Raw genomic sequence first — 26037 nt, 5'->3', positions numbered from 1 at the left:
CACAACTTTGGCTGTAAGCATTTGGGACACTAAACTTTGAAAACCAAGCCAAGGACTTGAAAGAAATTGAGCTGCCAGGGAAGATCTGTTCATAAGAAAGGAGGGGCATTGATTTGTATGAGCATGCTTAGTAAATCTATGGGTTTATGAGTGACAGCTTAGTCTATGAAAACCTCCTAGGCTTCCCAGGGCAACCTGCTGTCTTCACTCATAATTCTCTACCTCAAGTCTCTCCTGTCTTCAATACAACCATCATGGCACTGCCGAGAGTCACATACCTAGTAAGTGTCAAGCATCTGAAGCTGGATTTGAACTCAGGTCCTCCTGACTCTAGGGCTGCTACTCTGTGAGACGTAGCTGCTCCATCTCTATCTTTGTGCCATTGCACAAATAGTCCCTCATCCCTGAGATGCACTTCCTCCTTTCCTCTGAACCTTAGAATACTTAGCTGCATTCAAAGGTCAGCTCTAGTGTTATTTCTTACGTGCACCTGCCCTGATTTCCTAGTGCTAATGCTTTCTCCCACCCTCGATTTCCTTTGCATATATTTTGTATTTATTTATCTTTATCTCCTTTACTAGAATGTAAGTCCTTGAAGGACTGTGGCATTTTTGTCTTCATATCAACAGTGCTCAGCACATTTTTCAGTCGTGGCAGACTCTTCATGACCTCTTTTGGGATTTTTTTGGCAGAGATATGCTGGAGTGGTTTGCCATTTCTTTCTCCAGCTCATTTGACAAATGAGGAAACTGAGGCAAACAGAGTTTAGTGACTTGTCCAGGGTCACACAGCTAGTAAGTTTCGGAGGCTAAATTTGAATTCATGAAGATGAGTCTTCCTGACTCCAGATCAGGCACACTATGCATTATGGCACCACCTAGCTGCCCATCTGGCACATGGTAAGTGTTTAAAAAAGGTTTGTTGATGAATTGATCAACTTGATCAAAGAGAAGCAGCATGGGGGTAGTTGATAGAGAGTCACCTTCAGAGTCAGGATTTATTCAGATCCTGCTACCGGAACAGAACTAGCTGTGTGATGCCAGACTAGAAGCTTAACCTCTTGGCGCTGAAAGCTACACTCTAAGATTGTAAGTTGTACATTTTCATGTATGTATATGTTATCTTCTGCCTCCTCTCTCAGAATATAATAAGCTCCTTGGGGTCAGCCAAGGTTTTATTTTTGCCTTTATATCCCCAGCACTTAGCATGGTACCTGGCACACCTTAGGCATTTATTTTTGTTTTCCCTTTGTTTTGGAAGAGGACCACTGACATCACAGGGTGATGATGTCTTAGCTCATGCATGAACTGAATTTAAGTGAGGCAGAGTTACACAAAGTCATCCGCCTCACCTTCTCTTTCAGAGTCATCTAGTGGCAGGGCAAAAGTCAGAATGACTAGCCATGGCCCAGGATGCAGTGATGACCTTGGAGTCTTCATGTCTGACCAAGCTCTAAGTCCTCCACAGCACCTGATTCAGTCACCTTCATGGCCATTGGAACAAACTTTTCTCATCCACCTATTCCACCAGAGTGAAGTCTTCACATGCTTTGGGTAGACACCCTACTAACTCGCCAATGGTTTTGTGGCCTGTAGGTTCCCCTCAATCTGGTTTACAGGTGAGAGTTGAGTTCCAGGTGGACACCAAAGGTGGAAAGCAGCTGTTAGGCACTTACTAAGTACTTGTTGAGGATATAGAAGCAAATAAACATAGTAAAATAGTGCTTGATAAACCAGAAAACGGCACCTACTTGGAAGGAAATGTCAAAACATTGTCAAATGCCAAAATATGCTATTTGACAAAAACTATTAGGAAATCTGGAGAGAAGTTTGGCAGAAATTAGATTTACTTTAACATATCATATACTACAGTTAACTCTAATTGGATATAGGACTTAATTATAAAAGGTCACATCACAAATTGGAACATTATGAAAAGAGATATCTTTTATAATTACGAAGAAAGAGTAAATTCTTTACCAAAGAAGGAATAAAGAGGATTGCAAGAAATGAAATAGACAATTTTCATGACATAAAATTAAGGCTTCTGCACAAACAAAATCAATGCAGGTAAAATTAGAAAGGCAACAGTTGTGGAAAAAATCTTTGCATCAAGTTTTTCCAATTAAGTGCTGATATCCAGGATATTTAAATGATCAAATATATAAGAGCAAGAGCCATTCCCCATTACATAAATGGTTAAAAGAGGTGAACAAGGAATTCTCAAAAGCAGAAATACAAATTATCAACAACCATATTAAACTGATGAACTCTTGGGTGCACATTGAAACATTTTTTCCACTTTATTTTTCTTTCCTTTTTTTTTTTGCAAAATGGATAATATGCATTACATGACATCACATGCATAATGGATCTCATATTGTCTGCCTTCTCAAGTGGTGAGGGAAGAGCTGAGGGGAGGGAGAGAATTTGGAACTGAAAACATTTAAAAAAAATTTTAATTCAGAAAAGAATCTCAAAATCCTATGATAAAACGTTCCAAATCACTAATAATAATAAAAGGCAAATTAAAAAAATCTCTAAGGTTCCATTTCAAATCTACTAAATTAGCAAAGATGATGAGACAAAGGAAAGAAGGAGCTGTGAAAGACTAGCGCACTGCTGATGGAACTATGAAATGGTCTAGCCATTCTGGAGAGCAACTTACAGCAATAGGCAAAAAGTGACTTAACTATGCATCCCCTTGACCCAGAGACACCACCACAAGGTTTATAAACCTGAGATCAAAGACAAAGGGACAGGACCAATATACTTTAAAAATGGTTATAGCAGTACTTCTTGTTTACCAAATAATTTAATTCCCTCAACCACACATGCCCTCTCCCAAATTACCTTACAAGTTAACTACTTTGAATTTATTTGTATTTGTTTTCAATTGTTTGACACGTACTTATATATGTCCTTGTCTCCCTCGTTAGGATACAAACTCTTTATGAGAAGACATTGTTTCACTTGTTGTATCCCGGTACCTAACACAGTGTCTGTTACATGGTTAAGAGCTTAGCAAGTATTTGTTGTTTGATTGAAGGTGTCAATCACTTGGAGAATGGCTGGATAAATAATGATATAAATGTAATGGAGCAAAAAGAAAGAAATCACACATCTTTTGGGAAGACTCACATGAACGGATACAGAGTGAAATAAGTAGAATCAGGAGAACAATTTGTACAGTCACTCCAATATTGCGAGGAAAAACAACTTTGAAAGATTTAAGAACTCTGATCAATGAAATGACCTACCAACTACTATCCCAGAGGATCAGTAATGAAGCCTATTACCCACCTCCTGATAGAGAGGTAATGCACACAAGAAGTAGAGAGTTTCCAGATATGGCCAATGGGGGGGATCACTTTTGCTTGATTATGCTTTTTTGTCACAAGGGAGATTTTTTTTTCCAGTGGGGTTATGTGTGGAGATTTGGGGCAGGGAGAAGTGCATTGGGTCACTGGAGTATGTTCAAAATCAAAGAAGGGAATAGAAACATCTCTGGTGAAAGACAGGCAGCTCTAAAACATATTAACTGAATGTATTACATGCTTAAAAAAGGAAGCTGTTTTCATACATGACCCCCTGCTTTTTTTCTTTTGCTCTTTGCGTATGGGAATGTTCGTATTAGCTAATGTTTGTCAAGTACAGTATGATTCTCTCTTTCTCTAGATAGATAGACAGATGGATAGATAGATAGATAGATAGAAAGAAAGATAGATAGATAGATAGATAGATAGACAGATTATATATATATATATATACACATACAAACAAATATACACACACACATATACATATATATGTACTTTTTTTTAAGTAAAGCAAACAATTCTTGATTGCTTGATATCATTGGTAAAGGAAGTTTCCTCAGTGGAAGTTGCCTATGCTAGTGAAGACATATCCAGATCACTCTTCCTAACCACCACAAAAAATTCTACTAAAAATATTACTGTTTCTGGGAGACAGGGTTATTTCAATCAATCAGTATATATTAAGTACCTTTTATAAGTCAGGTAATTGGCTAGGTTTGGGAATAAAAACAAAAGGGTTCCTTCCCTCAAGGAGCTTATATTCGATCAGAGATCATGTGTACACAGATACGTATATGCAGAATGCATAAAAAAGAAATACATAAACACTTGGTTGACAGTTAGGAGGCAAAAATACATGTCAGAGATGGCACTGGAGATGAATTCTAAAAGAAACTAGAGATTTTAAGAGACAGGGAAAGAAGGAGTACACTCCAGATTTGCAAGTCAGCCTGAGCCAAGAAAGAGAGAGATGGAAAGTAAGGTCAGTTTGGCTGGGGCATAGAGAGTGTAAGGGAGTTCTGTATAATAATCACAAAAAGGTAGGCTGGAATTCATTTCAAGGCATGAGGAATATCTGTTGAGATATTTTTAAATTAATTGGCAGTTGAACTCGATGCTAAGTGGTAGAAATAGCTACTTGTAGTAAAGACCACGTCTGAAGTGTCAACATAGCATTTGGAGCTAGTTTGATTCCTCCATAATCATCCATAAAGACTGTGAGAGCGTAGGGCACCTTCAAGTGATATCGGATCCAACTGGGTGCTGTTTTTAGCAGGTTTAAATTTACCATCTTCTCTGATGAACAGACATCACAACCAGCAGGCAGATGTGCTGTTGCAGAAACAGAAATTTGGACACCTGGTGAGTTAGCTATCTCAGTAGTATCTCCTACAAACCAAAACTTTCCAGCCACTTAGGAGTTATAGCCAAAAATGACCTGTAGCAGGTCTGGAGTGAGGAAGACTCCTCTTCGTGAGTTCAAATCAGGCCTCATACACTCACTAGCTGTGTGACCCTGAACAAGTCATTAACCCTGTTTGCCCCAGTTTCCTCATCTTGGAAGAAAATTATCTTCCAAGATCCCTTTTAATTTTGAAATTCTGGGATTCTCTATGCTGCATGATCTCTACTAGTATCTATAGCTGATTCTGAGAAACCCAAGGGGCTGGTTTGTGGCAACCTCTGCCAATTCCCTTCTGGCCTTGACTGGCAGTAATAGTAACCTGCCCTCATTCTAGTGGTATGATGTCAGGGTGAGACACTCTGCCCAAGAGGGCTCAATTCTCCCAATGGACTGGAGATTCTGACCTACTGTCCCTGAAATACTCTGGCTCCACAATATCCCCCCACCTCTCACAGAGCGAGATGTGATTAGCTTTCCATTTTACCTCATTTCTAAAATGGCTCTACAGGCAAAACAAAAACCAAATCCATCAACGTAAATATTTGATAGTAAATATCTTGTCCCTAAATCTTTTCCCTAGGTAAGCATCCTGTTTCTTCAGCTAGTCTTTGTATGGCATGGCTTTCTTTTTCTAGAAACGTCAATGCACTTCCTAAAATGTGGTTTCTGGAACTGGACGTATATGATCCCAGATACAGTCTGATCAGGACAGAAGGGCTACCTATGATACTAGAATTTCTACCACACAATTTAGTATTTAATGTTGCCTTGTATCCTTCTCCAATTGTTTCATACTTTCTGCAACTGACTTGAAAGCTTAAAAAAACCCCCACAATTTGTGAATTCTGCATAATACCTGATGGATATACCACACAGCACTGCTTTGCATACAGAGAGCACTTAGATGTCTGTTGAATAGCATCTCCCTTTTCTATAGCATGTCAAGGATCACAAAATGCCTTCTCCACAAGAACCCCGGGAAATGAGTAGGTTTATCCCAAAATCTCAGCAAAGAAAGGGATGCCAGGGGCAATCTAGTCTAACCCTAACAAGGATCCCTCTACAGTGTAGATGCCACACAGTAATGCATCCTCTTTACTTAAAGACTTCCCATAAAGGAGAAATCCCAAGGCAGTCCATTTCAGTTTTGGATAGTTCTAATTGTTAGGAAACTTTCCCCTTTACATCAAGTCTCAGTTTCTTGCTAATTTTCACATATTGTGCTTGATTCTGTCCTCTGGAACATTACTTAGGAGTGAAATGCCACCTATAAATTTATAATGTTTCTGGGTGAAGTAACTGAGGTTCAGAAAAGTTAATTAATTAGTCTGTGGTCACACCAAGAAAGAGCCAAACTGGGATTCTTACCCAGGACTCCCGACTTTTGAGTCCAGACCTCAGGTTCTTGACTAGCAATGGAAAAATATAGGAAAAAGCTTTTATCACTTTTGCCTTTTATTCCTCTCACCGGCATTGGCCAAAAGCTAATTAGAGGGCCATTACAGAACTAGGAGCACCAGCGTGGGACCTTGAATAGCCTCCCCTTCCAGTAGGTTCAGAGTTCTTGCTCCAATTCCTCATCCTTCAAGTTGGAACAATGGCTTCAGGGATAGCGGTTCCTAAGTGTTCTGCTTTTTCTATCATGTACATGCTATATATACTGCCTACACACAAAAATTTATGGTTTGAATTTTTTTAGTAGCATTGTTTGCACCATTTCATCCAGCGACTCCTTCCATGCACACATATCTAGTGGCTGTGGACAATAAAATATGCCCTATAGGGAATAAAACCTAGTTACCATCTCTTCATTAGCCCACTAAACCAAACGGCTGAGATGATGCTAGCATGTATATGTATATGTACATGGCCACCTACCATCCTGATCAATTTGGTCACCAGGCTTCTGTTGTCAACTTACACATTTAGCCTTTGGCACTTTGGACTGGCTTCTGCAATGCCCTCACATACAGTCAAAGCTAATCACTAGGCAGCTTACATTTCTCCATAAACCTGCAGCTTTCAAAACATGCTTCACCCAAATGCCACTGGGAAGATAATGTGCTTCTCCATCAAATAAAACAGATTTTTTTCATGACAATCTGAATACCAAGAACTTGGTGATGAAACCATTAAAAATACTTTATTGTTACAACATATCATGAAGATCACAACACATTCGGCTTTTTCTCTCAAGGATATACACAGTACAATCTGTTTGGTACAGAGGTTAGAACAGGAAACTGTTCTAGCAAGCCCTTGAAAACTGGCTGCTGTAAATCTCAGGCAAATGGGAATTGTTAGTGTTTCAGTGACAGCAGGTAGGATGTGATGAATGGCTCTGTTAACCACTTCCTTACACCATTCTCTTCTCAACAATAGATGATCCCTAATGACCTAATCTCTACTCCTCTAATGTAGAGATGCAGGCAGTTTTCAATGGCACAGGGACTGACTGTTGATCTAATATATTAGATCATATATATATATATAGTATATAAAGACTCCTGGCTTTTCTTGTCATCTTTTAGTTCCTTTCCACATTCCCAAAATCCCCAAATCAACATTGTGCAATGTAGAGTGGAGGACCTGGGTTCCAATCCTGAGCCAGCCACTTACCAGTTGTGGAACCATAAGCAACTACTTAAACCTCTGGAATCCAGTTTCCTCTTTTGTGAAACAAGCGGGCTTGGCTGGATGACTTCCAGAGTCCCTCCAGCTCTAGTTCTAGTATCCTATGATCCCTGTTTGTTCAGGTGACAGGACAGAGAGAGAAAAGAGAATTCCTATCTCTTCTGTTCCATTCTGTTAGGAGTTTGGTAGGGAAGACTGAAACTCACCTAAAATGAGGATTTAGGATCACTTATGGATCTCATGATCCAAGGTTATTCCTTTCAACAACTATGGCTAACCGAATTAACTGAGGCATAGATCAATTCGATCACTGAGCTGGGAGAGACATCAAAGGTCATTTTACAGGTAAGGAAACTGAGGCCTTAGGGAATGAGGGGATAATCCCCAAGAATCCATTTTCCTGAACAAAAAGACCAAAACACAGTCCCATTCCACTACTCCTAGGAAAAAACAGTTTGAGAAGGACACAAATAATCTAGAAAGAATCTAGAGGACAACCAAGTTGTTGGAGGATTTTAATCCATGACAGATATGGATTAGTTCAAAGTAATCAGGTATGTTTAGCCTGAAAAGGAAAAGTCTTAAGATTTGGGAGTAGGTATCATGATAGAAGCCTTGAAGACTACCATGTGAGTGATTAGACTTGTTCTTGACCCCAGAGGATAGAACCAAGAGCAAAGGGTTGCAAGGAGACCAATTTAGGCTCTCTCTCTCTGTCAGGAAAAACTCTTTAACAATTAGAGCTAACCATAAGTAGAATGAGTTGGGAGGTAGTGAGTTACCCTTCATCAAAAGTCTCCAAGCAGAGACTGATTGGCTGCTTAACTGGGTATGTTGAATGAAATAAGGATTTTTAGGTAAGGGATGAACTAGATGATCACTGAAAGTCCCTTACAACTCTGAAATTCTGTGATTTTTTTGCCTTTATGTTCTATAAAACTCGACTAGTCATCTGATCCCTCAGCTCAAAGAAAACTATCACTTTCTTATGGACCTTATTATAATTCTGTGGTACAGTGGTAACAACTGCTCTCTGCAGTCAGAGATCCTAGTGTCAAATCTTGTCTGAGTTCCATGACCTTGAGTTCATCACTTAACATCCTTAGGCCTGTTTCCTCACCTGTAAAATGAAGGGGTTGGACTACATAGCCTCTGAAGTCCTTTCCAGTTCCCATTCTATGGTTTTGTCACTAAGCAGGAGGTAGGGAGGTGGAAGTAGTCAGTTCCAAGTTAGTCAGATGAGGTCTGATGCTTCCTGAAAAGATTAACTTTGTAGATTATAGGATGAGCCTCCCCCTACTGGCTAATTCACATACCACAAGATACCCTTGGTTTTAAAAACAAGCCTCCAGTGGAGGATATGAACTGTGTCCTTTATTTCAACAAGGAATATAAGCTGGTGTCTCAAGGATCACAGAACAACGTACTTATGGAGAACAACATTCAAATTCACGACTATACCAAGCCAAATAAGAATATTTTCATTAGACTCCACCTGCCATGCTGCCAGGCCCTACCTGTCTTATCCACATGGCTGCCTAAAAGGAAACTTCTGGCCACAAGGCACCTTCCGTCCCAAGTTCTACAGGGGCAAAAGTCAACTTCATCCTATCCTTATCAGAGCCGACTGTAGAAACTAAACTTGACCAATACTAGATATTTTTTTCTCTATACTTTTTTGGAGGTAGGAGAGATTGTAGGGGTAAATCTGTTGAGAACCATTGCTAGAAGGTTCCTCTGCTAGAATCTCTGCTCCTGCTTACTTCAAATGGAGAATAAAGTCAAATGTCAGCTCCACTGCCTAATATAAAAACAGGAATTATGCAGATGGCATGAAGGAATTCCCATCCCACTTCAGAAGCTGATTAGTGCTACAGCAGAGAGAAAATAGCAGCCAAATTTAAGGAAATGAAAGTTTCAGGTGAATCTTAGGAACTTGAAAATGGTCAGAACAGATACGATATTTAGGGTTTTCACAGGTAAGAACTTCCCTGCTAGAACCATGTACAGTTGTTTCTACCACACTTTTGAACCTTTCGGGAACACTACTGGAGATCCTTTAAAAAGACCAGTGACAATGTCCCCAAGGTAGTCCCAGTTTTAACGACACAATGAAAATGATGTGAGGAACGAAGCTAAAGTCTATGTTCTTCTTCCTAGAGCTTTACCTTTTGGTTCAGGGTGGAAAAACTGACCCAGATTTGAACATGCTGTTGTCCTATCCCAGCAGGTAGGGAGAGGATAGAGTGCCTAAGAAGAGCAGCACAGAAAGGCTCTGCTTATAGGGACTTCCTCTGTCCTTCCTTCCTCTGTGTGGGAACACAGAATCCAACAGAAGCCCAAATCAAATGATCTCTCCTCTCGGTGATGGGTCTACTAAAGGAAGAGTCTTCTGTTCCTTCCCAGTGTAGCCAAACCCTTAGAAATGGTCTATGGAGAAGGCAGTCCTTCAAGCACATCACAGGGTCTGGGGTAGGTAGTGTAAATACAGCACCAAGAGTGTTGTGATTGGGGCTTGACCATTATGGAAATCACAACCTTTAGCAACAGCATTTGGCTTGAAAAGTTTGCAAGTCACCATTTAATCCAGAGATGAGAGAAAGACAGCACTACTAAAGTGCATTCAGACTTCAAAGTACCAGGAAAAAAATGCTCTAGAAAAAAAAATCTTGATACAAGAGCAATAAATGTGCTGCTGATCAGTCAGCATTCCCCTGTCCACTTTGCTTTTGCTCTGCCCTGTCCAGTCCAGGAGAGTTCCAGGGCATGCCCATTCCTGGGACTGAGAACTCAAACCCTCCAGGGGTCATAGTTCCTTAGGAAGTCTCTCCAAGGCCCCAGTAGGGGAGGAAAGAAGGTTAAGACGCTGCCACCAGTTCTGGCTGTTTTGCCCTTGTCTTGATGGGTTCTTTCTCTGTGGAGGAAAAAATACTTGTTACTTTTACACAAAACAGCCACAAGTCAGAGCTACCCTATGGAAAAACAAGGTTTGATAGGACAGGCAAGTCTCTGGGTTCCCAAGACGCATTCTACTCTGAGAGACCTTGTTTGCTTCCATATCTTGAATATGAAAAAGCTGCTGGTTTGACAGAATTCTATTTATAAAAGGAAAGAAAAAAATCTAGGAAACTGATTTTGCTAAGAACAAAGTTGGCCACAGATGTTGTAATAAAAGAAATTCTAGAAGAGGACAGGAACTACTTAGAGGATAACAACAAAAACAAAAAAATAGCAAAATGGGGAAATTATAAAAGCAAAGCAAGGGCAGATTGCCAACAGACATTTTTTGACAGTTAAGATGAGCTTATGGGAAGACAGTAGTCTCTTTTCCCCAGGGAACAGCACAACTAAAATGGAAAACAACGAGCAGAGCCCTGCTCTACTGAGAATGTATTAAATACTGTTGTTGGTTCATGGGGGGAGAGCCTTGGGGGCCAAATGGACTTTCCTGTATATTATTTTTACAGTATTCCCAATTTTTAGGATATAGTTCTTTGAAAATAATGTCCAGGTCATTGTCAAGAGAAAGGACAATGTTAACTCAGTGCTTCTGAAACCCTATGCAATCTTTCAGGAAGAAGGACTTCACTGGAAAGCATTTGCCCTCATGGACTTCTCAGGTGAGAGGGCTAAAAGCCAACATCAGGTTCTTCACTCTTGTTCCCCAGGTGGGGACTGGCTTCCTCACTCCCAGTCTGTACCAAATGAGAAAGGTCTAGGCTTGTGTGCACTTTGGTTATCTCTTAAATTTAACAAAAATTCTCAACTCTCTTGTAAACTTTAAAGAGGTTAAAATGTAAATTAAAAAGAGAAAAAAGAACATACCTGGAATCTTCTCTGATGGGGGTTCTGAAGGAACTTCTGGAAGCTCTACTTGTTCCTACAAAGACAAAAGAGGAAAAGTCTTAAGGTTTGGTAGTTGGTTCACCAAGCAGCCCCTTTAGGTTCTTCTTAGTCTAGCTTAACTTTGTCTTTTCAACTTCTACTTAAAGTTAAACAAGCTCCTTTAGTTCAAAGGAGCTTCCTTAACTATCAGCTTTATATGAGATTAAAATTCCTAACCATGAATTTCTAGATCCTTGTGGTCTTCAGAATACGTCTAGCAGGAGATCAATATTTAACTTTTTTTGTGTCATGAATCCCTTTGGTCACAGAGAGCTGGGCCTGGAGTCAGGAACAGCTGAGTTCAAATATAGCTTTGATGCTTAATGGCTGTTCGACCTTGAGCAAGTCACTGAATCAATGTCTGTCTCAGTTTCCCCATCTGTAAAATGGGGAATAATAGCACCTACCTTGCAGGGTTAGTGTGAGACTGAATAGGATAATAATTGTAAAGCTCTTAGCACTTTAAAACCTGGCACATAGTAAGTGCTATGTAAATGTTAGCTATTATTATTACTGTTATTTGGCAGCGCTTAGTGAAATCTGTGGACCTTTTCTCAGAATAATGTTGCTGAATACATAAAACGAAATGCATCAGATTACTAAGGAAACCAATTATTGAAGTATGGTTATCAAAGTATTTTTAAAAACAAATTTCTAGGTATCTCACATCAAAAGCCCTTGCAATGGACCAGTTTCGATAGGTCCTGGTTCTGAGGAGGGTCTACTGTGCCCCAGCCCTCATGTCATATCAATTCAAGTCAAGTCAAAGTCACTATTTGTGAGCACCTAGGCTCTGAAAAGAGAAGGAAAGGCACTGAATGGATATTTCATCAAAATAATACTAGAAAGGCAGCATGGTATGATGGGAAAATCTCTAGACTAGAAGTCAGGAGACACAGGTTCTTGACTTGACTAGTTATTAGCTATGACCTGGGAGAACTCATTTAAACCTGTTTTCTCCTTTGTAAAATGAGATCTGACGAGATCATAGCATTGTGGGAAGAACATCAGACTTGGAAATCAAAAGCTCTGGGGTCAAAATGTTGGCTTTGACACACACCAGCCATGTGATCAAGAACCAGTCAATTAGTCTTTCTTTGTGTGTGTGTCTCAGTTTCCTCATCTGCAAAATGGGGATAACACTTGCATTTTACAGAAAATGTTAACTATTATTAATGTAAACTATTATCTTAAGTTCCCTTTTAATTCTAACCATTTTGGTTCTATCCTATGGTATCTTTTAGCAGCCATACACAAGCTATTCATCAAAAGCTCTTGTGCATTTCAAAACCCCTTAATTAAATCTCCCAGTACTACCCTCTTTGCTCCAAGGTCTAATAAAGGGGTGGTCCTTCTCTTCATCCAGGCCAACTCCTCTATGGGCACCCCTGATCTCATTCCCCCCTGTCTTTCCCAGCAAACTGACCCCAGTTTCACCTCTCTTCTCTCCCTCTCAAACCATCAATCTCTATCTTCACTCCTGGCCTCTATACTGTCTAATTTTCTTCTGAACCTCTGCAATCTGGCTTCTATCCTCATTATTCAAATGAAAATGCTTTCTCCAAAATGACCAGTAATCTCTTAATCAAATAGTCTTCTCTCCACCGATCCTTCTTGATTTCTCCATAGCTTCTGATACTGCTAACCACTCTTTCCTCCTGGGGTTGTAAGACATGTCCTCTCTGTCTGACTGCCTTTTCAGGTTTCTTTGCCTGAAAGGTCTCATCATTCATTTCATTTCCACAAACTGTGGATATACCCCAAAACTCTATCCTGGGTTCTCTTCTCTGCTTCCTGTACTTTCTTATCAGTTCCCACAAAAGGTGTGCTGATAAATTTTTAAAATCTGCCCTCCAAAAATGCAGGACAAATTTTAAGTTTAATCTGTATTTATAATATTTTTTCCACTTTTTAAGTGTAGGCAATAAACAAAACAATAAATTAAGCCCTGATTTGAGAGAAGAATGTTCACAATAAAAATGTAACAATTGGTTTTCACAAGGCAATTTCACTGGGCTCTAGAATCCTCTGGTTCTCTTTATGCCCAGTCCTACTTTCTCACCTGAGCATCAACTGCCTAATAATAAAAAGTATTTAATTTTTTAAAAAATGTTTAACAGTTGTCAATGAATATGAACATTTTCATATGCAAAAAGGGAGTGCATATGAAACATGGCTTGTTGCTTTTTAAGTACACACCAACTTTAATATCACTCTTGTTGACCTCACTTTTACTTTTCATTATGTATTTTATTGACTTTTTGTATCACTATCATCTTCTCCTTCCCACATCCCATCAAACAGCTTTATATGGCCTTATAATGCAAAAGCTGAGTCAAGAAAAATATTTGTACTGTATTGGTCATATCTGAAAACATATTTTCTCATCCTGCACCTCCAGTCTATCATGTCTCCACCAAGTTGCAGGAAACACACTTTTGGAGTCAAGACAGGTCCTATTGGATACTTCAAACTGAATGTCCCATAAACATCACAAACTGAGTATGTTTCAAATACAACTCTATCTTCTGTACCAAACTCAGCCTCCTCTTCCTAACACCCCTATCACTACTATATCCTCCAACACCATCCTTATAGTCACACAAGTTCACAACTTCTCAATATCCCTCACCCCATATAAGGCATATGAATTGCCAAATCTTGTCACTGACCTACAATCTTTCTCTCTATACTCCCCCAGCCACTACTTTAGTTCAAGCTCTCATCACATCTCTACCAAATGACTGCAATGGTCTCCCAAATCATCTTCCTAGCTTAAGCCTCTTCCTACTCCAATCCACCTCCATGTAGCCTCCAAAATGATTTGCCTTGAGTGTAGGTCAGACCATGTCATGTCCCCCCTCTACTCAAACTCCAGTGACTCTTCTATTACATCCAGGATCACATCTTTTCACAACCAAGCTTTTCACACATAGATCCTGGCTCCTTCCTAAATTCAAGCTCTACTGACTTACTATTCTGTACATGACATTTCACCCAGTCTCGTAACACTGCACTGGCTGTCCTCACGCCTGGAATACTGGCCACTCACACCTTTGTCTCCTAGAATCCCTAATTCCCTTCAAAACTCAGACTTACACCATCTTCTCTGAGGTATTTTCCTGATTCTCCTAGCTGCTAGTGCTTTCATGACCGCCTAGTATTTGGCTTGTATATGCCTTGCATATACCTGCATGTACATGCTATTCTCCCCTCTCTACTTCCACTAGAATATAAGCTCCTTGATGGCAAAAATTGTTTTGCTTTTGTCTCTTTATCCCCAGGGCTTAGTACACTCTCTAGAATATGGCAGGCACTTAGTAAATTCCTATCAACTGATTAAACATAGTTGTTGGTGTTTCTGCCTTCTTCTTTTAGCAGCTCATACCCATACTTTTTCCTTTCCATTATCTCAATAAGCTTCTAGGATGAGCCCCTATGACATTGGGGCTTTTCACTGGTATGACTGGGGGGCTGGGGGGTTCTACTGAACCAGCCTTATGACCCCAGCTCTGTGGCAGGCATGTAAATGAAAGGCAGCAGGCACTAGCTAAGCTACAGTTTGGCAAACTGGGATAGCTGCCCCAGAAAGATTGGGAATCCCTGATCTAAGGGACTAAATACAGACCCTGAAGAGTAAATAGAGAACTTTGGAAGTGAGAACAAGTAGGAAAGGTCTGGGCTGATTCCTTATAAAGGTCTCTTGTGGATGGAGGTGCTCATTCATGTATGCACAGAACCATGGAACAGAAAAAAATGTCAAAAAACCTCACACCACTGTCTGTTGAGGGTAGAGAAGAGGTACAGAGAAAGACAAGGAAAATAATCCTCTATTTCCAGGGAAAATGATGTTCAAATTCTCAATTATTCATGTGTTCCACTTGTGTAAAAAAAAAAAAATTTCTATCCCAGCCTGTCTTTCAAGATATTCCCAGGACTCTTTATCTCACTACATAATCAGTGTGTGCGTTCAGGAGGTGTAAACTCTTTTTTAACATTTATACTGATTTAACTGGTAAGGAAAATTAGTCAGGAAAATAGATCTTAACTCATAATCTATGTATGTAACATCTAGATTAGCAGGGGTCTGGGATTTTCAAAATCTTTTTCTTTAAATAAAGGAAAGCAGTCAACTCAAATGTTACCTGAGTAATTGCTTCCAGTTCCTCTAAGATAGCATCTTCATCTTCTTGAGTAAAACTGCCAGCCAAGAGATCATCTATTTGCTGCAAAGAGATAAACCACAATAACTAACACACTGCCCCTGCTTCTTACAGGTGAGGCCAGGAGCAAGGTAAAAGGGTAAAAAGGTCAGGTATAAAACTGTCTTTTGCCACCCCAAAACTTCACTCATCAAGGAAGTATATCAACAAAACCAGTGTGGAAGTGCTATATCCTTGAAGACTGTCGATTTACATCATAAGGTAAGCAACTGCTGTTTGGAAGAGATCAAGACACAACACACATCCAGAATCATACCTTCTGGTACTCCACAGCATCCCGAGTTTCATCCATTATCCTTTCCACTTCTTCTATGGACATGACCTAATAGTATAACATAAAACGTTTACACCTTGAAGGGATCTTGACACTCACCTAGTCTAATCCCCTAAAAGGGTGAAAGTGAGGCCTAGAAAGATGAAGTCATTGTTCCAAATCCCTCAGTCAGCTGTGGCGTAGCCCAGTGTTCATACCACTTTGGTACCTGGTTAAAAATAACTATGAATTCTGCTGGCCAATAAGAAATGCAGATTAGGACAGGCCTGGTTCTCAGGCCTAAAAGAAAGCTGAGCTAGAAAGTAAGGAAATTACACTTGGGACTCCCTGGGTTACTGCTTTCACTGGTGTTGAACAAAACATAAAATGTTACTGGTTCCTTTAGAAGATTTTATCAAAGGTAGTATATAACAATGTATATAAATCCAACAGAAGTCTTGCAGATTCATTTAAAAAAAAAAAAAATCTTACAGCAGATGTTTCTACTCTCCCATCTCCATCTCCCTATGCCATAAGGGGGCATTTTTTTTGATGGTCAAAAGGGGAGTGGTAGGATTTATTATGAATCCTCCCACCCCTAATCCTCTCCTTGGAATCAACTCAAACATTGCTTTCAAGACCTAGCTTAAAACTCATGTTTTATATCAAGTATTCTCCAATTAATTTTAAAATTAGTTACATTTTATTCTGCATGTCTTTGGCACTTATGGATTTAGTTTGCATTGTTTTACACTTGTTGATAGGTTGCTTGGTAACTGTTGTTAAGAAGAAAACTTAGCTCAACTGAAGAGATCATGTCTTCTACTTACTTTGCATTTTTCTACAGTAACCAGTGCAAGGCTCTATGCTCTGAAGATGCTCAAAAATGCTTCCTGGAGCTACCCTTTCTTTTACAAGCCTCTATTTGCCTCATCTTTTGCTGCTCCTTCCCAGCAACACCCTTCGTGTCTTTGACCTACCTGATGCATTTTATTCAGACACTCATTTCCAAACTTCAGGCCTTCGATCACTTTCATTTCAATCTGGGTAAACTCAATATTCTGAACCTGGAGGAAAAAAAAACAACCAAATCCCACCTTTTTCAGGAGACATTCTATAGCCAAACCATTCTTCTCCTCACTTCCCAAAAAGGAACTAATTTCATTTTATTACTTTCATATAATTATGCACTCTGTGTCTATTCTAAGGACTAATATCAGTGTGCATGACCCCTCACATACTCCTCCTACCTTCAGAAATAAGACTTTAAACAACTCACTTATCCCTAGCCTTCATTAGAATGCAAATACAGGAAAACAGAAGAGACTAAACTCAAGTAGTTTATGTTGCTTCTCATGAAACGGCTGGTGAAAATTTAGAGAATTAGATATGGATTTCAACGATCCCTATTCCCATGGGCAGTGATAACTGAAAAATTATAGTAAGAATAATTGAGATTGGCACTGGCTCATGATTTCATTAATAAAGGGAACTCCTAGATAAGAAAAATACTTCTGCCAAATGACTTGTTCAATTTACAATCTGAGAAATTTGCCTAGAGCAGTACTGTCAAATAGAAATGGGGGCCACTAATCCACACATAAGGATTCCTATTGGCTACATATTGACTTAGTTTTAAAATGTAATATCCTTTGTGTTTTATTGTATTTTTATTCATTTTGTTAAATATCTGGTTTGGGCAGCCCTGAGGAGTGCTGTGGGCCACATACGTTTGACCCCCTGGCCTAGAGTATGGAAGAGGTAAAGTGTCTTGCCCAGAGTCACACAGCCAGAATTGGAGGCAGGACTTGAATCTAGCCCTTCCTGGCTCCAAGGTAAATTCCCTGCTGAAGGGCTGCCTAGAGTAACAATAATAAAATTTTGTCACAAAACCCACATTTTAGAAATGCTCCAGCTGTTATATACAGCTTCTCTTTCCAAGCCAGTTTCCTAACTTCCTTCAATATTCTTGAAATAAAAGTCAGAGTCCTTCTTTCTCTAGTATGAAGGTGGGGTGGAGTTCAAATCTAGGACCTCCTACTCAGCAGGAAACTGCTTTTCCATATAAATCAGGTCTCTATTGAATGTTAACTCTCACCTGCATGTCCATGACTCTCTTTTCTCCATGACAAGATTCTAAGCTGGCACAGGATCCAATCCAATCTTTTCTAACTCTCCCCTAGCTTAGTTACAGATTCTAGAAAAGGGCATATGTATTTTAATTTTTCTCAAGACAACTGTCTCAATGTCCCAGTCTGGGGCCTTCAGTTACAACTGCTTCATTAATAAGTCAGGTTAAAACATGTCCTGGCAAAGGATTTTATTTGTTACAAAAGCACTTTTGTCTAATGTTATCCAAACAACCTATGGTTCAGTGGCATATCCGCCACTCTGGGCTATGGGGATGTCTACATACATACCATAGTTTCCAGATTTGTGATTTGGTTTTCTGTCTTATCCAAGAGCTGTTCCTGGTAACGCTTCTTCTTAAGCAGTAACTTTGCTCTTCTGCAGAAGAAAACCCAATAGGGGACAAAGTGACACAGATGGAAGCAACAAAACAATCACAACATAATCACTTTGGGTTGGAATCTCAGTGCCTGTCAATTACTAACACAAGCAGGCCCCCTTGAGCACAAACCTGATAAAAGGGACGTCTGCATCCCTAAACAGAACACAGGCTCCTTGGGGAGCCCTGGTTAGGGAGGAGGGAACATATGCAGACTTAGTGAGCAGACATTTAGAAAGATCAGAGAAGAAATACCTAGAGAATTCTAGGTTATGATTTCAGTTTTTCCATCCCAGATTTTTCCAGGTCTAACGTTGGCCAGAAGCAAGTGGGTCTCTCTAGTGCTCTCACTTACTCTTTCTTTCCATCACGAAGAAGTTGCCTGGCAAATTCCCTTTCCCTCTCCAGTTGCTGGGTGATCCTCTTCTGGTACTGCTTCAACTTATCCCGTTGTTGTTTCAATTGCTATCAGAAACAAGAGAAAATTGCATCTTGCTAAAATTGTTGATGGATGCAGGGAAGTCTGTGTCTCACTATCAAGCCAAAATGCTTGTGACAACACAATCAACCTCCAGGTCATCACTTTTATCAAGTAACATAGTATGTACAGACCAAATTATGTGGATGTGATTGCTAACCTCAGGAAATCCATGCTTTGGAAGAGAAAATAGCAATATTGACCCACATACTCTGAGATAACGCACTCATGTAATGATAAATGTACATTGACCAATGTTAAAGTTTTCACCCTTTGGACAAGCAATTATGTAAGTGGCTTTGGACTCTGTGGCAGAGATCTATAACCCATGCCAAAGATGGCGAATGGGTAAATTTTCAGGGGCATATGGGCCAGTCACTACTACCACCTCTCTCTCCCTGGACACTGCCCTGCTGCTCCAGGTAATGCATGCATATATCCCATCCACACATTCAAAAGAATTGATTTAGCCTCAGTCTCTTCTCTCTATCTTGAGAAAGGAGATATCGGTTTAGCATACTACTTCTGAAAGACAGCTAACTCCTGGTCTATTTAAATTATGACTCAAATATTAGGGGATTGTAAGTATAACCATACTTCTTCCTCTGTGAAAATAACAGTTCTTAAAATCATTTCTGAGCAAGGGTTACTATACCATTCCACAGGCTGGCATATACAGTTTTCATGGCTCATATTTCAAAGAAATATTAGATGATGATAATCTGTTCTTTTAGTCTGGGATTATACATGGTCGTGGGAACTTGTGCGGAGAGGGAGAAGACTAAAGATCAAATGAGATAATATTTGTAAAGTGTTTAACACAGTGCCTTAGTAGGTGTTTAATAAAAGGCCAGCTAGGTGGCACTGTGGATACAATGCCAGGGCTGGAGTAAACAAGACTCCTATTCATGAGTTCAAATCTGTCCTCGGACACTAGCTTTGTGACCCTAGACAAGTCACTTAAGCCTGGTCACCTCAGTTCCTCATCTGTAAAATGAGCTGGAGAAGGAGATGGTAAACCACTCCAACATCTTTGCCAAGAAAACCCCAAAAGGGGTGACGGCCAAGTGGAACACAATGGCAAATGCTTGTTGCCTTTTCCTTTTTAAAGAAAGATGGCAAGTTTGTGCTCCTCTAAAAAACACACTAGAAGTAATTCTCTGACAAAGGAAAAGCACAATTCAGGGAAGAAATCTTGGTGGTATTATTAAGAAAGCAAAAAAAGAATGACTTTCAAGAGGATTAAGCTTCTTGAGGTGCTTTTCCCAATTACCAAAAGGGGCTGTCTTCAAAAGGACAAAGAATAAAAGCCTTGGGGCAAATTGACAGCACTTGAGAAACAACTTTGTGTTACTTAAGATATAAACCTTAAGTCCCACACCAACTCCACCAACCAACATCCCAACCAAAAAATCTCCAGACTCAAAAAAGCCAAATGTGAAAACAACGAAGAAGTAAATTCCAACTATCCCCATCATCTGCTTGGTTGGATTATTTTAGACAAAAGCCTTAAATACCTCTGGAAGAAATTTCCCCTTTAAGAGGCACATGAATCTATAATCATGATTAAGAACAAACATTTTTTGAGTGCCCTAGTATGTGTTCAGTCATGAATTCAGAATGATCTGGAAAAGCCCACCAACCCACCTTTCTAATTAATCCTTTCTCTTTTTAGAATACACCAGCACACAGTAGGTACTTAATAAATGTATACCAACTTTGATGAACATATATGGTGTCTCAATAGGATCAGTTTGTCTTTCCTTCTCAAAGAGGACCGTGACATCAGGGAGGTGATGCCATGACATCCAAGTGAAGTGGATTTAAGTGAGGGAAGGCTGTGTGAAGTCATCAGGCTCTGTCCCTAACAGATTTAAAAACAGAGGGGCTCTCCTTTTAGAAAAGAGGAAGGAAAAGATGAGTGTATTTGAGCTATAATACCCATTCATTCAATAGTCAATTCCCAGTCCGGATCAAAATTTACATTCCTTTGGACAAAGCAATGGCAGGTAAGAGTATGATACCCTATGTGGAGGGAGGGAGGGAGGGAGGGAGGAAGGAAGGAAGGAGTTTTGCAGCCCAACCGGCCAGTTCCACTTGGGTCTCCAGTGGGGCATCTTATACTACAAGTCACAGAAGCTGTTCATCCTTAGTTCTCTAAGAGGACCATGACATCAGGGAGGTGATGCCATGACTTGCACATGAATTCAATTTAAGAGAGACAGAGCAGTGAAAGACACCAGCTTCACTTTCTACTCAAGAGTCATATCTTAGGTTTTATGGTCTAGATTTTTTTTCTTAAAGACACTGCTCACATACAAATGAGAGGGGTTCTCATAGACTGATCAATAATAAGCAGGTCCCAGCCCAAGACCCACATGGTCACTTCTTGGGGCCAGACAGGATCAGAGTGAATGTAAATAGTAACTGTTCCTGTTTTGGCCAGAAATCCTTGAGGGTCTTCCCAGACAGACTTTTTTTTTTTTTTTTGGAGTAGGTAAGAGGCCATTCTCTGTCTCATTTCTTACTTAGCCTTAACCACCGAATGGGCATCACCTTGGTCAAACTGAGACCTGGTAAGAACCTTAGCTTAAAAAGGCCAAGGTCTCCCACTGCATCCAGGGCCATTTCCAGTTACCAAGATCTATATTTTGCCACTGGACCCAGAAAAAGAAAAACAACCAAGTCTGGTACTAATCCTGGGGAGACACCATAAATGTTCAAGGAACTCGGTATACGTTTTATTAAGCCCCTAACATGTGCCAGGCAACGACGCTCGGTGCTCTGCGGAGGATAGAAACACGAGGCATGTGGGCATAGGTGGGTCAGGGAAATACTCCAATTTCCAGATAATTATATACAGAACTTTAGGACCCTTAAATCGATATGTAAATGCTACCAGTTACTATGTCTGCAATTTACACACTTTATTCAAAAGCCCAGAAGTCGGGGCCACCTTGGAAGAAATCGGAGCATTCTAAGAGTGCCAGGAGGTCCGACTCAAGTTTCGGAAAAATGTTTTCCAAGGTGTTTGCTGGGAGGCAGGTCTCGCAGCAACCAGGACAAGAGGCTTTCCGGGTTCCGCAGAAAACGAAACTAATACAGGAGTTTTTAAGTTTCCTCCGCGGTCAGACAGGGATGAGAACAGCACCTCCGCAGGGCGGCGGGGGGAAGCCCGAGTGCCCAGATTCGGTTCGGCGAACCTCCGCGCTGGGTCTAAGCAAGCTGGTGCTGCAGTCCCTCTTAGCCGGGATGAACGCTGAGAATGGCAGCGGGCCGTGCGCGGAGCCAAAAGGCACGAACTTCCAGACCCAGCCCGGCACCGGGACCGGCACCGGGACCCCCGCCGGACGGCCGGGGGCGATGGCAGGGGAAGATGCAGGGCGGAGATGGGGGGCAGAAAGGTCCAGGGGCGACCAGGCCCTTCCTGACTCCGGCCTCGGCACCCGAGAACTGGAGGAGACTCTCCCCGCCGAGATCCGCACCCCCAGGCCCCGCCGGCGCCGCATACGAGCCCCGCTAATATGCGTCTCTTTTGACAGAAGAGGAAACTGAGGCCGAAAGAGGGGGGAGGATGAGTCGCCCGGCGCGCTAGGGGACCCCAGGCTCGGGTGTCCGCTCCGCAGCGGCGGGGCTCCGGCCCGGGTCCCCTCCCACCCGGGTCTCCGGCCCCCCAGCCCATGCCCCGCCCCGCCCCCGCCCAGGCCCCCTCACCAGGATGGCCTTGTCCTGTTCCGTGATCCGGCTTTGCTTCTTGCGGCCGAACAGGTTGCCCATGGTGGCCGCGGAGCCCCGGCCCTGCCCGGCCGGCCCCGCTTCCCCGAAGTCCTCCCGGAAGCCTGAGCCCCGGCGGCCGCGGGCCGCCCAGAAGCGCTACGGTGGCCGAGGAAGACCAGGCGCTGCCGGATCGCGAAGGCCCCCCCCCCCCCCCCCACGGGGCCGGCCCCGCCGGCCCGGAGCCAATGGGTGGGGAGAGAGCCTGAGGGCGGGGCGTGGGGAGGGAGAATTAGAACAGTCCCTCCGGCCTCAGGGGCTTCTTACTGACCCGAAATCCGCCGAGGTTAATCCTGAGGGATTATGGGAGGGGAACTGTAGAGGCTTAGACGCGGCCCTCGGACCTTGGCCAGGGCAGCGCCAGCTGTGATGTCAGAGTCCAGGGTCTGACGGACTAGGAGCCCATGAAGCAGTAAACATGTATGAGCACCATGAGCACGAGCCTGGCGCAGTGCTGGCTGGGCTGCGGGGATTCGGAGCCAGGACCTGGCCTCAGGGAGCTTCCCAGTTCATAAGGAAGAGGACCAGGAGGAGAGCGGTCCTTAAAGAGTGCTAAGGGCTTATCTAATGGGGAAAGAACGCAAAAGAGCAAAAAAGCCTGCGAACATGCATGTGTTCCAGAGGAGCCCAGTCAGACACAACTGAACAGCAACTTTTTTTTAAATTAACATTAAATTAACATTTATTTCATTCTCCTTAAATCTCCATTTATAAAAAAAAAAAAAGGCAACTTTTGAGGGGTCAACAATCACCTTAATTCTGTTCAACATACAGAAAAACATAAGCAGAGACTGCCTGAATCAAAGCAATATTGCCGTGCAAATCACATACACCCCTGGATCGAGGGAGCCTTTACATCCGAGCAGCGGGGGTCTGAACATAAGAACACTCAGAGCCTCAACAGAGTAACCACAAGATACTTCTTATACACCCCCAGAGGAAAATGTAACGAAGACTCGGCTCCTGATTGGCTCAGTCAGCAGGCCTGAAACCTACAAGACTCAGCACACGTGCGAGCCCTCAGGGCTCAAAGGGGACTGAACCCTCAAGTGCTCACCATCTAGCCTGAGCCTGGAAAACAGCCCCAACAAATCCCACTTACCCACTCATCAGTGGAAGGAAAAGAAAAACAAAACTGACAAAATGAGTGTAACCAAGCAAAACCAACGTCCATGTTAGCTGTGACTGAAGATGCGTGTCTCATTGTCACCTCTGACTGTAGACAGGTAGCCTTCTTCATCATCGGTGCTCTCATTGATGCAGATCAGAGTTCTTCCGTTTTTACAAAGTGTTCATTTTTCATGTTCATTCTCCTTGTTTTGATCACTGAATTATTTCTTACAAGTCTTCCTAGATTTCTCTGAAACCATCTTTTGATTACTTAACAGCACAATAGTATTCTATGACATTGATGTACCAGTCTTTGTTAAGCTGTTTCTCAATTCACTAGCACTCCTTAAGTTTCCAGTTCTTTGCCACTACAAAAAGAGAGCTGCTGTAAATGTTTTGTACTTTCAGGACCTTTTCATCTTTCTTTGATCAGTTTCTAGTATGACAGTAAAAAGTCAAGGTCATCTCATGCATGTACATGTATGCATGCGTGTGCACACACGTGTATGCACATGTGTGTTGTGCACATGTGTCACATGTGCACATATGCATTCACATTTGTGTACATGCATTTGTATGTACTGTGCACACACGTGCACTGCGTGTGTGCATTGTGTGTCATAATATGTGCATGCATTACACTATACATGGCATGCCTCCATGTACATGTATATGCTTGTACTGTGTGAATTGTGCATGTGTGCACACATGACTGTATGGACCGTGTATTGCATGTACTGCATATGTATGTTGTGTGTACACATGCCTGTGCATGCACACATGTGTGTACAGATGCACTTACACATGACATGCATGTATATACATCATGCATGTGTATAGCAGATACATGTATGTGTACATATACACATATACTTGCATGTGCATGTATTGTGCAAGTGCATTTGCATTGTCTTGTGTAGTGTGTGCATGTACATGCATGTACACTGTATATGTGTATGTGTTCCTGTATCTTCATCTGTGTATGCATGCACATGTGTGCACATAAGTAAATGCACTTCATGCATGCTTGTGTGTGCCTGCATGCAATGTATGCAATACACTTTTGCGTGTACATATACACGCACACATGTGCACGCATGTGTGTATATGTATTACACTGTATGGTACATGCATGTGCACTGCGTGCGTGTAACATGTGCATGTGTGTGCATCTTCATTCCACAGAGACAGTATATTTATCCAGGGCAAAAACTGATCTTGATGCTTTGTTTTCTAGATGTTCACTTACATATGACTGATAGGAAAAAAATTGGACTTAATAAGTGAGCAACCCTGAACCTCCGGAGTTTTGTGATTGTTGGACATTGCCTGCTTATAGCTTAGTCAGCAAAGATGTGGATTTGGTATTGTATTAGTTAATAATCATAAGCTAAAATGAGGATTCTCACTGTAAGGACACTGCTGAGAAAGAGGAACAGCTGACTGAAGAAAAGACCTCAGAGTTATGTGGAAGAGAAGAAATACCCCTCTGGACTATTAGCGGTTCCCAAAGAAATGGAAATCCCCTAGAACTCAGCCAAGGGAACAGAACTTTAGAAACTTCTATAATCCTTTGTGAAGGATCTCTCTCTCTTCCTTTCCTGAAAGAGCCTAGCAGTGAAGAAGACTGACCCAGCAGAAGATTGGCCTTCCTAGTAGAAGAGTCAACACAGATGCCACATCCATCAGGGAACGTTATGAAGATAATCTTCATATAAGAAAAAGTCCCCAAATTTTAAGATGCCCTTGCCAAATGTTTTCCCTACCAGGCGTATGGTTCACTAACCCATGGTCATTGTATGTGTTGGTGAGAGAGCATGCACCAGGCTTATGGGTAGAACATTATTGTTCTTCTCTTGCCTTTTTAGTAAATGTTTTGTTTAAATTTTTTTTGTAAAGTCTCATTTTCTTGAGTTAAAATCTGACACTACCTAGCTGTGTGACTCAGTTCCTCATCTATAAAATGAGCTGGAGAAGGAAATGGCAAACCATTCCAGTATATTTGCTAAGAAAACCCCAAATGGGGTCTTGAAAAGTCAGATATGACTGAAAAACCACTGAAAAACAAAAAGATCAATGATTTTCAAACTTTTTGGCCTCAGAACTTCTTCTAACTCTTAAAAATTATTGAGCCCAAAGAACTTTTGCTTATGTGGGTTATATGAGTAGGTATTTATCATATTAGAAAATAAAACTAACACATTTTAATTATTTAAAAATTTTATTATTGTTTTAAAATGACCGTAATAAACCTTTTACATGTTTACAAAATATGTTATTTTATTTTAATGAATTATTTTTATTCTAATTATTTTACTTTTTATTTTATTATTTTAAAGTAACAACGATAAACCTTTTACATGTTTCAAAACAAAACAACACAGCAAGCCTTTACTGAAATAACTCAACAGCAACATAAAAAAAGAACATAAATCAAGGATCTAATG

General features: G+C 41.2%; 1 protein-coding gene across 2 annotated transcripts; it reads right to left on the bottom strand.

The window, feature by feature from the left end:
- Window positions 1-4338: 4338 nt before the first annotated feature.
- CHMP6 (charged multivesicular body protein 6) lies at window positions 4339-22617 on the bottom strand. Of its 2 annotated transcripts, none has more exons than XM_072645267.1 (8): window positions 22421-22610; window positions 18584-18693; window positions 18140-18227; window positions 16700-16786; window positions 15723-15788; window positions 15389-15469; window positions 11184-11238; window positions 4339-4651 (listed from the first exon to the last, which is right to left on the bottom strand). In XM_072645267.1, exons 1-8 carry the CDS (start codon window positions 22481-22483, stop codon window positions 4437-4439), a joined length of 765 nt encoding a protein of 254 aa, XP_072501368.1. In that variant the 5' UTR covers window positions 22484-22610; the 3' UTR covers window positions 4339-4436. The 2 variants fall into 2 exon arrangements, with proteins under 2 accessions (XP_072501368.1, XP_072501369.1); XM_072645268.1 differs by lacking the exon at window positions 4339-4651 and adding an exon at window positions 6846-10272 and having other exon boundaries at window positions 22421-22617.
- Window positions 22618-26037: the final 3420 nt, after the last annotated feature.

Source organism: Notamacropus eugenii, chromosome 2, assembly GCF_028372415.1.
Source record: "Notamacropus eugenii isolate mMacEug1 chromosome 2, mMacEug1.pri_v2, whole genome shotgun sequence".
NCBI lineage: Eukaryota > Metazoa > Chordata > Mammalia > Diprotodontia > Macropodidae > Notamacropus > Notamacropus eugenii.
Note: the sequence above shows the minus strand (reverse complement) of the source record. Positions and strands in the feature narration are given on the sequence as shown.